The 20,058-nt window shown below is 41.6% G+C and overlaps 1 protein-coding gene across 1 annotated transcript in view; it reads left to right on the top strand.

Annotated features, from left to right (window-relative positions):
• MTHFD1L (methylenetetrahydrofolate dehydrogenase (NADP+ dependent) 1 like) overlaps nucleotides 1-20,058 on the top strand; it is a 165,252-nt gene that overhangs the window by 112,950 nt on the left and 32,244 nt on the right. The window contains 2 exon segments of the mRNA XM_048488844.1: nucleotides 6,866-6,973; nucleotides 7,680-7,832. Coding sequence (XP_048344801.1) covers nucleotides 6,866-6,973; nucleotides 7,680-7,832 — 261 coding nt within the window.

Below are 20,058 nucleotides of genomic sequence, written 5' to 3'. Positions count from 1 at the left end.
CTTAGCTAGCTTCCCATCTTGGGAACCTCTTAGTGCATGAAAAGTGAGAATTGCTTTGGCCAGTCATTAAACTGCTACATCACAGTGATGTTTCAAGGCCATCAAATGAGGAAACCTATCCCTGTATGACAATGTGGGGGAGAGTTGTCTAAAATAATGAAGTGACAGTTCCTTGTGTCTGATATTTCTAAACACAGCTGTCACTGTGTGTGTTGCTGTTGCTTTTTGCGATCATGGCTTAGGATGCAGTTAAGAGGTAAATTCTGTACTTAGTTTTAGCGAGTGGCAATTTGAAAGAGCCTGTTTCATCAGTCTGCAAACACTGGAGACGCAGCGCATGGGTTAGATTGTTTTTGAAATATTGGTCTCAGTAAGGCTACATGCTTCGTAGCAAAACTGTAAAGAGTCTGTTATTCCTCAGAGTAGCACCAGAGCTACTGAGGCACTAGCAAGTATGCATGTAATGTGACCTCTGTAACACCTCATGTCATGTCCAATATAAACTTACACTGACTGTTTCACGCTATGTTTTTCATAAAACACTTTCAGTGGAATAGAGTTCTCTGGTATTTTGTTATGAATAAATGATACGCTATTTAAAGGCTCACCATGGTTTTCTAAATGAAGGGATGAATTATGAAAATGCCTGTTGTTCCCCATCTGCCATCTGTATAAACTTTTAGAGCTAAAATCAGCCCACATTAATTGATAACTTTTGAGTCTAATTTTTTTTCATGTTTAGCATTTGCTAATTTGACGGCTGCAGGGCTGGGGAGAATTGTTATTTTTTTTTCTTTTTTGAATATATACACCAGTGATACTAAGTGGCTTGGAGCCCCGTGCAGCTCTTTGGCATGCCACTTCTTGTGCTTTCGGGCACTGTTCTATAATGTGGCACCAGCCATATGTTCCAGGAAAGAGGGTGGATCCATTCCCAGCAGGGCTTGTGATTGGCAGGTAGTTCCCACCTTGAAGTTGCTGCCACTGCACTGAAGTGAGTAGAGGTCAGGTAGCCTGTGAGCCCCATCCTTTTTGCCAGGGATGGAAGAGAAGGGCACATCCATTCCAACAACCCCCCACCCCACCCTTTTCTGTCGTCCCTTTACTCTTATTCTAGCACCGAAGTGGCTGTTGGGAGGACAGCAGCCTGGCCACAGAAATGAGATTAAAACCATCACCACCATTGCAGTCACTTTGGAAAAGACATGAAGCCCAGAGGCGGGGGAGTTACCTCCATTTCTGCACAATCAGCTTGCTCCCCCCAAGAGGCCTTGACAGTCTTACTGTCTTGCCTGAGTGCAGTGGCGAAGCCACCAGGGATCGGGGGTGCACAACGCACTGGGTGTACCGATTCTGGTCACGTGGGGGGCTGCTGGGGGGGGGGAGGCGAAAAAGCCAGAGTGTGCACCGAGCGCACTCTGGCCTAGCTACGCCTCTGCCTGAGTGGCTGTGTCTTGAGCTGAAGAAAGAGAGGAAAACGCTTCACCTCATTCAGCAGTGTATTGCAATTCTGGACCACAGCATGCCTACTTTTAAAAAGCAGTATAATTAGGATGCACCCTGCATTGTACTGAAGTTAAGCAAATACCTCTATATGTTAAGGGAAATGATGCCATTGGCAAAGAGATTCAGCCAGAGAAGTGACTAAACTGCTGAACTGAATACTGAAGCATCTTTAGAGAAATCATGCTATATAGCATATTTTCAGAAGTGTTATGTGAGGTGTTATTGTGTTGTAATTCTGTTTCTCAACCAAGAGAAGTATAAACCACAATGGCTACATACTTGTGATTAATTTTTTGTCTTTTTCATTATGGATGAATAATTCATCCCACGCAGAAGTCTTCTGAAGATACATTACAAAGAAAGAAAAAAATATGTTGATGTTAGAACATTTGATTCATGAGGCCAATATTCTTTTTTAAAAATCATGACATTGTCTCTGTGAGCAGTCAGAAATTATTTGGCTTTAGCAAAGCATCAAGTTTTATTGAAGATTGAATTTGACAGCTGAGAATTTTGTTTGAAAAACTAATGACACAGAGTATCTGTTTAAAAGCATAATGTAAGAAGAATTGTAAATTATCCATGTATTTATGTAGACATGAAGAATTTTTGATCAGTATGGCTGACTCCAATTACTGGGTCATATGTTCAGTAACACTTTGTTTTGTTTTAAATGAACTGATCTGACTCTGTCACACACTACAACTTATGATTTTGATTAGAGGTAGTTCACTGAATTAAAGTACAAGTTTCCTTTGTATTCAGCTACCAAAATCAACAAAGAAGGCCCTTTCAATAGATACAGTGCATGTATAAACATTAGGGGAACAGAGGAATATACAGAAGAATTTTCTGTGACTATCTTTGTATCTACTGATCTCTCTATGTGAATTTATCACCTCAAAAATGTAATATTTGGAAACGTGTATTTGCTTGCATCTTGCGCATCAGTTCTGCTGCCAGTAGAGCTTTCCTCTGGCAGAAGAAGCTGAATGGGAAGAGGCTCATTAAACTGGGGGAAAACATTTATGGGATACAGGTCATTTTTTCTTCTACTTACTTTAATCAAAGAGCAATTTTACAGCTCTGCAAGGATTGCCAACCTCCGTGATCTCCTGGTATTACAATGATAGATAGACCTGGGACACGGGTCCCAGAAATGTTTGTGTGAATGACCTGGGAAATCATCCTTCTGCTGGCTGTGTTACAAAATATCCCCGCCTCCTGTACAGTCATAAACATATTGTCTCTTTGGTCATATGTGGGAACAATTGAACCAGAATGAAACAGAGTTCCATCACTGAAAATAGTTGGACATGAAAGGGACTAATAACTTTTCAGGAAGATGTGCTTGCTATTTTTGTAGATTGCTGTCCAGGGCAAAACAAGATTTTGTGATAACAGACCCTCAGTAATGCTTCATTCTTGTAGCTTTGGTTCCAGTTTGTGCTTATAAGTGATAATTACAATGGTTTAGATCATTGCCCAATTGCAGTAATCTTGGATGCCACATTCATCTGGGTACTAGTATAAGAGTGCCTTTTAACATGAATTCTAACTCAAAAGGGTCAGTTTCTATTTATGCCAGCCCTTGGGGCTGAAACTGCATGTTAATACAAACTCTGTTACTGTGCTACATAAGGCCAAAGTAGAATATACTTAAGTGGTATAAAACCATGGCGTGATGAAGCTGCAGAAGTAATGTGCTTCCTGAAACCCTTTAAGAGGCAAATTATCAGTGGCCTTTTGACTTTTCAGAATGTGCATGAGATAGCACTGCAATGAATAGCTGAAATATGTGAGCAGCGAGTTTAATGGCATAGCCATGAAAGGGCTGCACGAAGAAGTTTCAGAACCTATCCCCACAGCTGGCAGTTGTCAGGTGCTTAAGGTTCTTTAATAGGTAACCTGTGACTAGTCTGTGGTCTACAAACTCAGAACAAATGTGGTTGAAATCTGATCACTCTGATGTGATACTATTGTTCCAACTTGTTTTCCTTAATGTTAACATTTATTTTCTGAATAGGACAGTGAAGCAGCAAGGAATGTTATACTTCATGTGTGAGTGTGCTAAGCATAGAATAGAATGTTTTCTTTCACTACACATTTTAGAATTTGGCTATATCCACAGTACACTCCAAAGTTACATTAATGAGGATGTTTTGCATTTTTCTTCCTCATTTACAATGACAGCTGACATGGTAGTACTGTAATATATGTTATTATGACAACATTTTACCAGATGAAGTCCTCTCTACAGTCTCCTAGAATGACATTCAAGCTACTCACAAAGCATTACCTTAAGCATTCATTAGATTTTACTGTCCTTTGCAGTATGCATGAAAAGCTCCAAATGAAGATACAACATAGCCGGATACAATTTAACCACATTAGTTTAGCATGCAGCTCATCCAAGAAATACCTAATGGCAAGGATTAAATTGAGAACATTTCTTAGAGCTTCTTGTAAACTTCAGTGTTTAGAAAACACTTTTAGTACTTCTTTTAGCACCCCTAGATTGTGGATCTGTTACTTCATGGGAGTGCAGCCCCATTCACAATGGATGACACCTTAAATCCTGGGTCAGACTTTCAGTCCACTAGTTGGGACTAAGCTTTAGTTTATTAGCCCACATCTGCTCTAAAAAATGCCTCCCAAGGCAATCCAGCTCAAACCTCTAAACAACCTCACCTAGTGGTTTTAAGTGAATATTAAAGAACATGAATATTAAAGAACATTAAAGACAAACTTTGTGGGACCCCAAAGACTAAAAGCCAAGAGGCTAACAGCAGTCTCTCTCACTTGAAATCTATACTCCAGTAAGACTGGAACACCACAGAACTTTGCCTCCCAATTCCAGCCCAGCTGGGCAGTCCAGAAGTATACCATGATTGATGGCATCAAAAACAACTGAAAGGTCCAGGAGACTCAACAGTCGCACTCCCTCTGTCCATCTCCCAGCACAAACCATGCAGAAAGACAACCAAGGCAGTTTTAGCCCCGTAACCAGGCCTGAAAATAGATTACAAGGAATCTGAAAATATTCTGTCATCTATGAAAGCCTGGAGTTGTCCAGCCACCACCCTTTCAGTAACCTGGCTCACCAATTAAGATTGACTAGTAATTATTGAAATCTTCAGGGTCCCAGCTCCATAGCAAACTAAGGAGCTATCTAATACTTGAGAGAGAAAGCCTGGAAGTGATTGTGTCAACTGCCCCAGTCATTTCCTTATTCCAGAGGTCAACAAGCACAGAGAGGGGATGCTAGGCAAAATAAAAAAAATATCATTTCAGTTGGAAGACAGTGATAGAAGGGAACAGACTAATCTTCCTGGAAGGAAATTATATGTTTTAGTGTCACTTCGGAGCAGACCCTGTCCCAGGTTGCTACACTTTCAATAACAGATGACAGCGGCATCCAGAGCAGGACCTCAGAAGTTGACTGTGGTGGTCATGTAAGTTCATATGGTAGTGAGTAGACCTTAAGGGATGCTCGCCTCGAGCTATATAGGGTTTTTAAGGTCAATACCTGAGTTGGGGCCAAGAAGCAAATTGAGAGTCAGTGTAGGTGGAAGGGGATTGGAGTGTGATGGTCCCTGTGACCTAGTCCAGCCAGAATTTTGAGATCTGCTGGAAACGTGAGATAGAACTGAGTATAACCTGCATATTATTGACATCCCAGCACAAAGCTCCAGATGATTTCTTGCACTGGCTTCATGTTAATGTGGAAAAACATCTGTAGCCTAAACAAGGCACACTGGATTAAGATGTATGGGAAGATGATAGGATCTAATAAAGAGTCCAGAGGAGGAACAACCTGCTTCACCTGTAAGCTGTAAGTGAATAGTTCACTAAGCAACTTGATACATATATTTCAGCTTTAAATTCCAAATGCTGACTTTAAAACATCTGCCCCCCTCTGTTCGCTAAAAAACACTGTTGTAGTTGAGATTCTTCCTGAATTGGATAATGGACAGGTTAAACCCTGTCATTTTACAAGGAAGCATTGAAGCATTCCATTACTATGGCACTTTTCATCTAAGTGATCTTTACACACACAACTGCTGCAATCAAAGCTAGCGAAGCACAAGCCAGTCAGTTTGATCAATGCACTATTGATTTCTAAGACATCCTGCTAGAAAATTCCTTCTGCTCTAGTGATTAGGCATTCTCTGCAGCTTCTCCTTAATCATGAAATGAAATCTGGCTGAGGTAACCACTGCTACACAGGGAAGGTTACTAGACTTAACCCTGACTTAAAAATATTCTGTATCCTTTGTCTCTCCTTTTCCAGTAGAGTCATTTGTTTATTTGCATTTCTATCCTTAATAATCAAGATTCTAAACACCTCTTTTTAAAAAAGTAATATGATAGATAACATGTTAGTTATTTACAGGCATATAAGAGTAGAAGGGAGCACAAACAAGTTCTTGCTGAGTATAATTTAAATCGTCTTCACACATTCTCTAGCACTGATCATTCCTCAAGTGGGTTTGTTTTTGTTTTAAAAAAGATGTCTCCATTGAATGCACATGCCACCACTGAGCAATGGGGGGAAAGGAAGAAAAAAATCCTTTGAAAGATTTGGTTTACACAGTAAAATCAACATAAAGCATTATGATTACATCATCACAAAGTATCTCATCATACCAAGAAATAAAGTCAGAGAGGTAACACCACAGTTACTCTGTGAAGAAAATAGATCTTGAAAACAAATAATTTCAAAAACAAAAAAAAATCCTTGTGAGAATGCAGTTTAATTATTTTAAAGTACATAAACAATACTTGGTATGGTGAAATTGGAAAACCACAGAGAAAAAGTAGGAAGATAAATTGTTTCCTTAAAACATAGTCTGTACTTGGTATTCTGCAGCTTGATAGACTATTTTCTTACTCAGTGCCTTTAGTCACAATGACTAATACAAGTGGCCATTCAGCCATGGGGGAAAAAGTAGGGACTTTTCACATGTATAATAGTGCATGTCAGACTAAAACCACAGCACACTTGTCAAGTTTCTCTTGGTCAAGAAATCAATGGATTAAAAACAAATATCCTAGCATTTGATGTGGTGTGCTTATTGTCCATATAATGTGTTATATATCTTGGATCTCTCACCAATAAATAAATCTATATCAACCTTTTATTTTATTCTCATAAAAAAGGACACCAAAAGCTACTTTCTATCACAGCACACACCTTTAATGAATATTAGCACTTTGCATTGTTTCCCCAGGGAGACCTACACAGCTCAGTTCAAAATCTGCTCCAGAAACCTATCAAACAAACCTTGCAGTCCAAGAGTGTATGAAGGTTCTTGCAAACATGTGTTAACATTTGTTATCCACTTTGTTTCCACAGCTTCCAGTTGTAGAAAAAATAAGGATCATAGCACAGAACGTTTACGGAGCTCAAGATATAGAGTTGTCACCAGTAGCACAGTCTCAAATAGATCGTTATACCGAACAGGTAAAAACAGCATTGATGTGTGTGGCTGGGTGCATCATAAATGTTACTCTGCTTAATTTTATATTGAGTATTTGTTTGACTGAGGACTGTGCTGGGGCCTTCCCTTATCCATAAAAAGATCAATTAATTCTGTCTGCTGTCCTGAAGGCTCAACATATATGTTGGAAATGATGTATGATGCAGTGAATTCGCACACATTCACACATACACAAGATCATAACTGTTTAGGATTGCACTGTCAATTATGTAATATTAAACTAGCGTGGCATTACAAGTGAAATTGCCCACGCAGAGAATAATAAGCCCCCCTGTATATCCCAAGCTGAAGGCTACATTGTTCAGTTAACTGTACTGGAAACTGGGGCAGAAAAGCACCCCCTCTTCCCCATGCATGAAAATGCACTTGAAGTCAGAGGCTAGGGCTTCGGTACACTGTACAGTTCCTTGTCTATTCTGAGGACTCATATGGAGCAACTCTAAGAGCACTTTCCTGGGAATTATTTCCATGAAGTAGAGTTTTGAGTAGACTTGTATTGAATAGCACTGAGAGAAGCAGAATCAGCTACTGAATCTAAAAGAGATAATGCAAATGGACATAATTGATGCTGGTCCCAGAACCTGGATTTCTTTGTATCAGGATTTCTTTTTAAATGCAGAGTGCACACAGTCTTGACTATAACCTGACCTGCTTGTTGTTCCCTCTCAGGGATTTGGAAATCTTCCAATCTGCATGGCAAAAACTCACCTGTCTCTCTCACACATGCCTGAAAGAAAAGGCGTTCCAACAGGCTTCATCCTGCCTATTAGCAATGTGAGGGCCAGTATCGGGGCTGGTTTTATTTGTCCTCTAGTTGGAACAGTAAGTAGCGTGTCCTCAGTTTGAATTCTGTCTTTTCGTTTCACTTTTTATACTTTTAAGAAAGAAACTCTTGGGAGAACTTTTTTTAAAATTATTGCCAAGGTCAGCAAAATAGTTTTGGCAGGTTTGTTTGTTTTACTTACTAATTCATTTTCATTATTTTAACGTTGTTCTAATGTCTGTCTCCTTTGAGGAATGAAGACAAAAATCAATCATATGTATGTAACATTTTAAATGCAATATGTATGTACGCATGTGCACCCATACACATCCAGCAAAGGATTTTGAAAACAGCTGATTTTGTTGTGGTTGGGCTTGTGAGCTGATCATGTAATGCTACAGAATCCTACTGAAAGAATGTGTAGAGTACTGGTCAAACTAGACCAGGGGTAGGGAACCTGCGGCTCTCCAGATGTTCAGGAACTACAATTCCCATCAGCCCCTACCAGCATGGCCAATTGGCCATGCTGACAGAGGCTGATGGGAATTGTAGTTCCTGAACATCTGGAGAGCCGCAGGTTCCCTACCCCTGAACTAGACTAATTAATGGCAAATCCTGATTAAGGGCAAATCTAGTCATGCAGGTAGAGAGGAGTATGATTTAGGAAGCAAACTGTATGAGGGGGCAGATAAAAAGGATCCTTCCCTACTGCTCACCCTTTCCTACACATCTTCTTCCCAAACAATTTTCAGGCAGGTTCATGTCCAGTATTATTGTGCCTGGGAAGAGGTTTGGGGATAAGAGTTATGTAGTTCTCACTAGGGCTTCTCTTTTTTTTATTAGATTGAACCCCTTTCCCCCTCTGCACACACACTCCCTTTGTGACTGCAGCAGATTTCACCTTAAACACGTGGCTCTACAGCTACCTATCTCATTTGGACCTGAGACACTATCTACATGGCAGGGATAGCATTAATGAGAGATTAGCAAATCACGGTGCCCAAGATCCAAAGAACTACAGAACTAGTTTCATGAGTTCAAGAGCCTTTGCACTTGTGCTTCTCTGATAGCCGCACTATATGTCACATTTATTTATGTACTTATTTAAAACATTTCTATGCCACCTTTTCCTCCGAACAGGGTCCCCAAGGTGGCAAACAGAAAAGAATATCAGACATTAAAACAGCATTTAAAATGAAGTGTATATCAAACATTTAAACAAATTCAATAAAACATAGAAACACATGACAATGCCACCAGGAGGGAAGGCCAGTACACATAGGGAATGCCAATCCAACAAAATAGCTATGACAAGCTGCATTTCAAACAATTGGAGTTTGCAAACCAATTTGTGATGTGTCATGAGAATATAATCTAAGGGAACAAAAAGAAAGTTAAAGTTACCACTGTGTTATCAAAAGCTCTGAGCTCATGGATTCTGGCATTGTTCATATGTAAAGACCCCTTTTCATGGTTTATAGTGTAAAACACATTCCTTTTCTGAGTTGCTGGTTGATCTTGCCACATCAACCTAAAAAAATTACAGCTTGGTTTATTAATAATTATTAAGATGATGTATGGAGCTGTACTACAGATGGAGACCAAGAACAGATCTGTGTTAAAAGAGAGTCCTCTTCTGGTGTTATCTATTCTTCCCAGAGCATAGCTTGGCTTCCTCACATGGGGCAGCACACTGGGTGAGCGACATCAAAGTCTGGCTAACTGTGATGTTGTTCTGGCACTACTGCAGCAAGGAAGGAAGGGATTCCTGAGTAGATGTGTGTTTAGCATTCAGGAAGTGCCGTCATCAGGACTCTCTGGCCTTGGGAGTATTCTTTCTATGTATCTAGCCAGGAAACATTCATTTCACCTCAAGTGCAGTGAACTGTTAGCACTTCCTTTTAGAGTAGTAATCCATAATGTGACTTCAACCCTTTTGTGCACTCTTGGGAAGCTAATTCATGTCTTCTGGAATTTTATGAGTAAGGCTAAATGCTGAATTATAACATTGTTGAAATGACCAATATATTAGCTGTCCAGATCTGGTCCTCTTCCAAACCCACACAGTGCTCTTTTGGCTTCCTGACCTTTATGTTCTGAGGAGTGAAATTACGTGCAATGATTTAGCTCAAATATTTGTGTCAAAAGATGATGCAATAATCCACAATAGATATCAGTGGTGAGTACTGCATCTTTACTGAAAATATGATATATGCACCCACATTTGCAAGACTATCCTGTCCTTCATGGTTATTATTTATCACCCATACATGAATGTAGCTAGACTGGGCCATTTGTGAAGCATTTGACTGGTAGCTATATACGAGTTGACTGAGTTCCAAAGTTGGCATATGTCAGGAATTGTCCTGCTGTGTCATTGGTCAAACCTGATTCCTTGTTTCTTCTCATTGTTTAAAGTTTAACAGCTATTATTTTAAGAACATATAATAAATTTACCTTTTAATTTGCATTCTAGGATCAGACATTTAAAACATGTTCCAAAGTTATTTTGATCTTTTGATTTATTGCTCCAATAATTTACTAAGCTTTTATAAATTATATAATGGTCGAAGATCAGTGAATTCCTACTAGCAGATTAAGGCCCAGCTCAGGTTGGTGAAGTTATTGGTCAATAGTAACAACACATAAAAGATCCTGGACTGAATCTCTGGCATCTTCAGTTAAAGGATCTCAAGTACCAGGTACTGGGGAAGACTTCTCTGGAGAGCTGCTGCTAGTCCAATTATACAGAACTGAGCTGGACAGACCAGTGGTTTGATCTAGCACAGGGGTGACCAAACTTGCTTAACATAAGAGCCACATAGAATAAAGTTCAGATGTTTGAGAGCCACAAGAAATAGCAAATGTTACACACATTTTTAATTGTTTAATGCATATTAACAGTCCCATCCATGAACCAGGCACCTGAGTGTGGTGCCGCAGCTGCACCCAGCTGCCACCCTACAAAGAGCCTTCCTGGTGGCATGCAGAAGTCGAAAAGCCTCCCCGCCATCTCGCAGCCCCAATGGGCTTCACTGCACTTATGCCAGCCAAAAGACTGGCTTAAGTGCAAACTGTGGGCCACCAGCCTACTGTCAGCAAAGGCCAGAAGGAAGCCAACTAATGTCAGCTCCACCTCTACCCCCACTACGCTGGCAACAGCAGGGCACTAGTGCAGTGTTCGGCACTGCGTTACAGTGCCCAGGGGTGGGGGGCAGCAGCCACACACTGGCAGGATTACCCCTCCACCGGGGTAAGTGCCCCAAGGAGGGCAAATCCACTGGCCACACTGCTCCCTGAAAATGATTTGGGCCCCCCTTTTGATAAGGATCTTTGTTACAAATCTTTCATGTAAATATTAAGAAATACACATACCTAATAACTAATGTATGTAATTTTTATTAATTTTATTAACATTAAATGAGACTGCCAAAAATAAAAACAAAAGGGGTAAAAACAGGGGTAAAAACAGGTATTGCTAATGACAATGACAATGTAATTACTGCTAGTAGAAATACTGCGACTTTGTTGTTGAGTCATTTAAAATCTGACTAATATGTTGTCAAGGCTGTACAATTACAGGGGCTATGGGGCCTTGGGAACTTCTGACCCCGACACCCAAGCTTTTGCCACCCCTTCCTCCCCTGCAGAGGCGCAGCTGGGCCAAACTGCGCCCGGTGCGCAGTGTGCTTTTTCTGGGGGCCCCATGCCCCCCCCCATGCCCCACACCCTTCCCACACTTACCTACATTCCTTTTCTATTTCTAGTACTTTTTGAAGCTGAAAAAAGCGGCCTCTTCACAGTTCAGGAAAAAACCTGCCTGACGAACTATACTTCCCAGGAGACCTTGTGAGCCCCAAGATCTCCTGGGAACTGTAGTTCCTCAGGCAGCTTTTAGCCTGAACTGTAAATAGGCCGCTTTTTTCAGCCTCAAAAAGTACTTTAAAAAGAAAAGGAACGTAGGTAAGTGTGGGAAGGGGGCAGGGTGTGTGTGTGCCGCGGGGAGCTGCTGCGGGGGGCGTGGGGAAAAGGGGGAGGGGCTGGGAGCGATTTTCCACCCCCAGCATGCACCCAGTGCACAATACACACCCCTATCCCCTTGGCGCTCCGCCACTTCTGCCCTGTAGCAAAGGATAGTAGCATAGCCAAAAACAAGGTCGTTCACAGCAGGAGACAAGCCAGGACACAGAGTGACCTACTCCACCAACCAGCCTCCCTGGCTGCAAACCACACATTATGTGGCAAAGAACCACATGAGGCTCACAAGCTACAGTTTGGCCAGCCCTGATATAACATAAGGAAGCTTCATATGTACCCTCTCCAACTATCCAGACCTTTATTCATTTTATACTATTTTTGTTGCCCTCCTCTGCATCCGTTGCAGCTTGTCAATATCCTTCTTGAATAGCAGTTCCCAGAACTATACACAATATTCCAGGTGAGGTCTAACCAATGCAGAATAGAGAGGTACAATTACATCTCTCGATCTTGACACTATACTGCTATTGATACAGCCCAAAATCGCACTGGCTTTCTTGGCCGCCGCCTCACACTGCTGACTCATGTTTAGTTTGTGGTCTAAGATTCCCAGATCCCTTTCACATGTAGTGTTGTCAAGCCAGATGTCACCCATCCTATATCTGTGCATAATACTATTAATTCTTATGCTAATAAATTGTCAGACAGACTGGCTGATGAGTTTGTAGTTGCTGTTTCATCTGTATCAGCCAGCAATAGCAAAAGATGCTTGATTTCATTTTATAGTCTTCTAATGTGAAAATATGAAGCAATTTCTCTTCTGAACTTCTCTTACAATGCTGCACTATTATGATATGATCTTTGAATTGTGTAAACAGTGCCTGAATTTTTTTGACAGAAAATGTAGGAAGCAATGGGGAAGTCTTTCTGTGGGAAAAATATGTATCAGATGAAATTGGCAGTGAAACAAGTAGTACACTTAATTGACGTTTGCATGGCTTTTATATCATGTCCCTGTTACCCTGACCTTGGAGTTGTGGCATGTTTGCAGGTGGACTGTTGACATCATAGGTTGGCTATACTGTGAACAGGCAGGAAGACTTGTTGAGTGTGCTTAGGAAACCGGTGAGGTAATTTATGAGTTATGCTTGGGAGTTGATTTACTGAATTCTCTAGTGTATGTGAAAGGACTCTTCCCCACCTTAAAAAAATCACTGCAGCTTTGTACTTTCTCGTGTTTTGTTAAGCAGCTTTAGTGATGGTAATGCTGTATTCCTTACAATACATAGACAATTCTGGCTTCTCCCAGAGTTAGCTTTGATTAAATCCAACAAAGAATATACATACAGATAAACATTATTTTAATGTGCCAGCGTTTGGAACCACTCTACTCAACCCATTAGATAAAATCCTATTTTCCTTTGTGGGGGCTGTTTATTTTTATTTATTTTATTTATTTTTTAAACTTTTATGCCGCCCCATCCTCTAGGGGCTCTGGGCGGTGTACAGCATAAAACATGGTAAAACAAGTCACTAAAATCTTTAAAACAGCGGTAACAAACATTAATAGTAATCCATAAAATAGCTTAAAACTCATAAACAGCAAAAAACCATAATACATAATAAAAGGCGTCCGACCCCAATTTAAAACCTACCCCCATGGGGATGGCAGGGACCCCTCAATATGAGGGGACCCTGATGTAACTGCCCTAGGGGCAGGGCAGCAGGGCACCATGTCAGCTAGCTGGACACTCCAAAGGCCCGGTGGAACAACACAAGTTCAGGTTGCCACAGGCCCCTGCGGAACTCCACCCAGGTCCCGCAGAGGCCCAGACAGCTGGAGGAAGGGTGTTCCACTGAGGCCTAGGCCAGTGCCGTAAAGGTCCTGGCCAGCAGCGTGGAAGGCTACAAAGGCCAGACATAGATCAGGCAGGGGCAGGGGGGCCACCAGTAAGCTTGGCCTCTGCAGAGCGCAGAGGCCGAAGTTGGGACATATGGGGTGATGCGGTCCCGAAGGTACGAGGGGTCCCAGGTCACGCGAAAGCCTTAAAGGCCAAAACCCACACCTTGAAGATGATTCTGAATTCCAACCCGGAGCCAATGCAGCTGTCGCAACACAGGCTGGGATGTAGTCTTCCTGCTGAGAGGCGTTTCTCCTGGAGCAGGCGTGCTGCCGGTGATGTTGGACCAGTTTTTGAACTTCCGAATCAAACTAGCAAGGGAAGGCCGGCATGCGCACAGCGAAGTTACAATAGTCCAGCCTGGAGGTGAACCGTTGCATGGGATCATGCAGTGGCCAGATCCGCCATCGGGAGAGGTGAAGGGATGCCAACTCGCCCGGGCCTGGCGAAGGATGGTGCAAAAATGCAGTCCGGGTTGTATGGGCCACCTGGGTCTCCATTGAGAGAGCATCGAATCCAGGTGGACCCCCTGTGACTGCGTAACAGAGGGGTCGGGCGCCAATGAGACCCCTCCCACACTGGCTGCTGGAAATCTCCTAACCTCACCCCTCATGCGAGTTACAGCCAGAGGATCTCCTGTCTTCGACATGGATCTCAGTTGCAACTCGCTGCTCTGTATGCAACCAACCAGCTACCGGGCTCAAACAATGCTGGAGAGCCGCAGGGGCTGACAAACCGCTCCCTCCATCCCAACAGAATGAGCTGAGTGTCATCAGCTTCATAGGCTGGATGACAAGATCAGCCCAAAGCTCCGCACTCAACTGAGCAAGTGGTCGCATATAGATGTTACAGCCATTAGCCATAGCGGGGATAGCGAAGCGCCTCCCTGCGGTAATTCAGCACTGAAGCTGGCACCTCCTCGGGAGGCTTCATCCCCGCACCACACTTCAGCTGACTTCCGGTCCCGGGAGAAGCCCGAGGGCAATCCCACTGGGGCGAGGACAGCGGTGCCCCGCACTCGGAAGCGGCCAGGCGGTGGAGTCAAAAGGTCGCGCGATCGACTCATATCAAACGCTTCGCGGTAAGATCTAACAAAACCAGCGAAAGCTCGACCGCCCGGGTCGAAGTTGCATAATGGAGCGTGTCTGTGATGATGGCGACAAGAGCGTGTCTCATCGCCTCCATTGCCCAGCACGGAAGCCGGACTGGAAGGGGTCGAAAGCCGATGCGTCATCCAGGAAGCCCTGAAGCTGCTCCAACACCACTCTCTCAATTACCTTCCCCAGAAACGAAAGATTCGAGACGGGGCGGTAATTGGCCAGATCACCTGGATCTAACGATGGTCTTTTCAAGAGTGTTGTGGACAGTATGTCTCATTCCTCCACACAATTTTTTTTTACAGAATAGATATCTGGGGGGGGGGGGCACAAGGACCAAATAGCACTGGAGGGGGGAGCACTAGGACCAAATAGCAACTTGGGACAATTTATTTAATTGAGAAAAGGGTTAAATAGCCCCCCTCACACTACACTCTACTGGTTTTACCTCTTCAGATTTCAGTTCCCTTGAAAATGCTGGTTGAAAGGATCACATCAACGATATCTCAAAGAGAAGCTAGAAATCAGTTGTCTTGTAGGGATTTTATACACATAGAGGGCCAGCACCCCACCATTATTTTCTCCTTGGCACCACTGATCCTTGCCTGCTGATAAACATTCTGAGTGATCAGATTTCAATTTCTGTATTTGTGAAAAGAACTGTAAAAATGATGGGGAAATCTACAATGTGAGAAGTTGAATAATTAGTTTCATTGGATTGTACAAAAACTTTCTCATAATAACCTTAAGGAGAACAGCTAGCTATATTTCAGTATAATTGCATTACAAAGGTCATTTGTGCTAATTCTAATAGGTCAGCAGAATTCTCATTTCCTGCTTTGCATTCCAGGCTACTCTAAGTTGAGTCTGACAATTGATTCTAATTACATAACATGTTAGGATAACATGCATGTTTATTATTTAATCACTGTCTATACTACACCTCCACTCTATGGAGGGTTTTTGTTTGGTGTATGTGTGCTATTTTTGCTGTGTATGTTGAGTTTTATTATAGTGTAACATTGCAAGCCATGGGAGAAAATCCCACAGCTAGCTGGCAGAACTTTATGATATAACAACATTGATTTTCTTTCTTGTAGCTGTTTTGGCAGCTGGAGATAGTTTAATTTTGATAAGTTTGACATAAAGAATGGAATGTGTTCAATTTTGGATGCCAGAAATATAGAGGGAAAGGTACAGAAAAAAGAGACATCACCACCTTTGGATTTGTGAGATTCTTTATTCCTCTTGCATAGTTTAATACGCATTTACTGATGTACATGAAATAACTTTGTTGGTGATGTGTACTGGTCCTTTAATAACACTGCAGAATAACTGCTTTGAAATCAAATGACAGAGAAAGAAAAATTGAACTCTAGAGATAAATATACATGTTGCCACCACGTTGTTGTATCTAAATTAGAACTGTAGGGATCTCTCAGAAGAAGCTAAAAGATATGAAAAAATGTATGCACAAGATTTTCCCTCCCAAACATGCACTGGTGAATTTTAAAATGTGGATGTTTGCAAAATGAAACCAAGAGATTATTCTGCATCACAAATTCAGCATGAGTTGGCTAAGGGATTGTACAAATTTTATTTGTAAATAGTTCAATAGAGCAATTTAGTGAAAGGTGGGGGTGGGGGGACTCAACCAAGAAGTACAGGGAGCCTCAAAGCTTGAGCTGGAAACTATAAAATCTATAACAAAATAACTGTATTTATTATATGGTGTACACAGCAGATTTGTTACCAAGAAAGGGCCTGGAATAAGGGCTACACATTTTAAAATTTCAGTATAAGCAGTTACAAAGAGCTCAAACCAAGTTGATTATATCCTCATGATAAATAACCAATACATAACTATGTGTATTTCCACCTATTGGGCCTTCCCCAGTAGGCCTATTGGGTCACAAATACAAAACATAATTATTAAAGACACATCTGGAAATATACCTTACAGGTATTTTTATCTGAAAACAGAAAATCTAAGAGGAAGGAGTAAAAAGAGAACCTAATTAGTGCAAACAATATTTTTACTATAAGATTTTTAAAAATTCATTAAATATAAAACCTTTTATATTTTAGATCTTGTATGACATGATGTTAATTGTTAATACACAGCATTTGTCTTTCAACATGGAAACATGCTTACACAAAAATCTAGATGACAAAAATATATCCTTGAGCTAACTTATACTATAGATTTAAGAGACCTTAACTCCTTCCCAGCAGAAGTAAATATAAATAATCAGTTAGAACTAACCTGGTTTAAAATTACCAGTATTTCCTGGATGTCTGTAACATCAACCAGTGATTAAATGTATTGGCTGATTCGGCCAGCTATTATATGAAATGAAAGGATGAGGCAATACCTTCTGTGTTTTACAACGAGAGGGAATGGCAGAAGAAACAGTTTACAACGAGAGGGAATGGCAGAAGAAAAAATGGAATGGAAAAAAGCCTGAAAGCCACCTGATTCAGACCTTGAAGTCTGCACGTTTGTACATGGTCAATCCGAAATACTTCTCTTTTTTGTAAACCTCTGTAGTTGTGACACGTCCTGCTGTAATTTCTCCACTATCCAAAAGTGTATCTGTTTCTCCATGTGGCAAAAAGTTTGATAATGCGTGATTAGTGAAGTGTTTTTACAGAATTCCTGTAGAACTGAAATTTTTCTTAAACCCTGCGTTAATGTTTTTAAAAACCAAAATTTCTAATGTGCACATTATCTTTGGTTCAGATTTTTTCTCAGTAAGATACTAATTACTAATCATCTAAACTGAAATGCAAATTTCACCAATCCTCCCTCCCTCCCTCCCTCCCTCCTTCTCTTTCACCTTATTCTTTATATCTGAAACTATCTGTATTACATGTAGATGCAAATAATATAAGCTAGGGGAGAGTAAAGGTGAAAAAGAAAAAAACAGCCATAAGCACAGTCCACCCAAAGCTGAGCCCTTTGAAGTCACATTGATTTCCTGTCTTAAATGTCCTGCCCCAAATGTAATACAGCATAAAAGCTCTTAAGATTGGCTGGATCATGTCTCACATGTATAAAGAATACTTCAGTGAATTAAGCTGTCTCTTTCAATCAAAATATAAGCACAATTTACACAATCCAGAACCAGCCATGATAACACATGTCAAGAATAAACACACATGTTTAACAAAATGTCATATATCCTACCCAGGGCCTGAGTGAGGGGGAACTACGCCTGGGACATGTGTGCCCCCCGCACCCCTGCTACACCCATGTCCGCCCTCACCATGCCTGCGCAGGTGCATTGCACACACCCCTTCCCCTTGGCACTACGCCACTGATCCTACCATTCCTCCAGCCTAAGGAACCTTCCTTCCATTTCAGTGATTCTTCTTTTCAAGGAAGACTCCATCTCCATAGGCTAGGTCGGATGCCTGCCAATAGAAACATTGTGGGAGTGGGGAAAATAAACAAAATAAGACCATCAGGTACAAACCCTGTGGTTTTTATTGTTAGTGGTAGCCTTTTTACTAATGCTCCCTTGTTTAAGTGGAGTTTAAAGAGAGACTGAATCATTTCAAAACTTCTGCATGCTCATGATATCTTGTTGCTTTATCCTGCTACACATATCTTATTACTTGTTCTTCATTTGCTTACTGCCAGGGAAATTGTCAACTCACACTACTTATCTAATCCATTGCTAGAAAGGCTTGGCACATTTTCATGCTGATATGAAGCTTTCCATTCCCCCAGGATTCCCTCCTTTAGCTTCTTAGTTCTCTCAGTTACCAGGTCATCTTCACTGCTATTCAGTTCACAGTTCATTGTAGAGGGCAGGAGGATTGAGAATATTGCAAGCTAAGTCATGCCTACTTCAGAAGAATCAGGAGTGTGTTTAAAAGTAAATGTGTAAGATAAATATTAAATATTAAAAGTGGTGTATTGTTTTACACTTCAAAAACAGCCATAAGCACAGTCCACCCAAAGCTGAGCCCTTTGAAGTCACATTGACTTCACTTTCATAGTGAAACCTTCAGCAGAGTTACACCCTTCTAAAACTACTGACTACAATAGCACTAGAACTGTAGAATTCTCTTTAGGATTGCACAAAAGTCTTCCAGATGGATTACAAGCCAATTGTTTGTTTACAGTGTTTATTTGTCTACCCCTACCTTAACTGTTTAGTCTCTAAGAGGCTAACAATACAACGTTGCAAGGACAGGAAGTCCATTAACAAGACTGAAAATACACTAATTAAAAATAAATCTAAATTCTTCTTCTTCTTCTAAAAGTAATCCCCTGTGGAAGCACTGGGTCATTAGTGACTCATAAGGTGATGTCACATCACAATGTTTACAAGGCAGATTATATTTGTGAGATGGTTATCCATTGTCTTCCCCAGTCCTCTACACTTCACCCCCAGCAAGCTGGGTATTCATTTTATGAAGCTTGGAAGGATGGAAGGTTGAGTCAACTTTGAACTGACCACCTGAAACTGACTTCCATCAGGATCATACTCAGGTCATGAGTGTAAAGGATTTAATGGTGTTGGTGGTGGAGTAACCTTGAGTACATTCCACAGCCCGGGCGATGGGCCAGGTGCATCGGCGGAGACTTTATCTTTGCGCGGGAGATGAAGTCTCTGTTCCCATGGGAAGCAGGAAGGGGGGATGGGGTGAATGGTATTATAACCTGTGCTTCTGGCGGGAAGTGTCATTCCTGCCACTGCGTGTACTTGAGCTTTCTAAGATGTCTTAATAAATGGACTTTTACTCCCAAAGCCTTTTATTTCTGCGTCTATGGAATTCCTTACAATGAGCACAGCCTTGTCTGAAGTATTGCAGCTTATTATTTATTTATTTATATTTATTATTTTGATTTTTATACCACCCTATCCCCGAAGGGCTCCACACCACTGGCAGGGAGTCGGCGGCAGTGGAGCGGGGCTGGTGCCACCACCGTCTCCCTGCCTAGCAGCCGGAGGGTGAGGGAAACTTGCCCCTCGGCTGCTAGGAACTGGCACAGGGTTCCTTCCACTGGGACTTGAGATGAACCTGATGACATACTAAATCTACACCAGAAACACCACATCTCTCCATTTACTCTCATGTGCCAGCTACATTCTTCAGGTAGCCTTCTCTATGGATACTCTGTACAGTAACAGATTATGTGTTTTTGCTGTGGCAGATCCAGTTCTCTGAAATAGCCTACGAGAATGGATCAAGAGAATGCTTTTCTTGTTGCATGGAGGTTTAGCTGTTCTGGCAGATGTGGCAGCCAAGGGGCGAGTTTCCCTCACCCTCCAGCTGCTAGGCAGGGAGACGGC

Source organism: Sphaerodactylus townsendi, linkage group LG01 (genome assembly GCF_021028975.2).
Source record: "Sphaerodactylus townsendi isolate TG3544 linkage group LG01, MPM_Stown_v2.3, whole genome shotgun sequence".
Lineage (NCBI taxonomy): Eukaryota > Metazoa > Chordata > Lepidosauria > Squamata > Sphaerodactylidae > Sphaerodactylus > Sphaerodactylus townsendi.
Note: the sequence above shows the minus strand (reverse complement) of the source record. Positions and strands in the feature narration are given on the sequence as shown.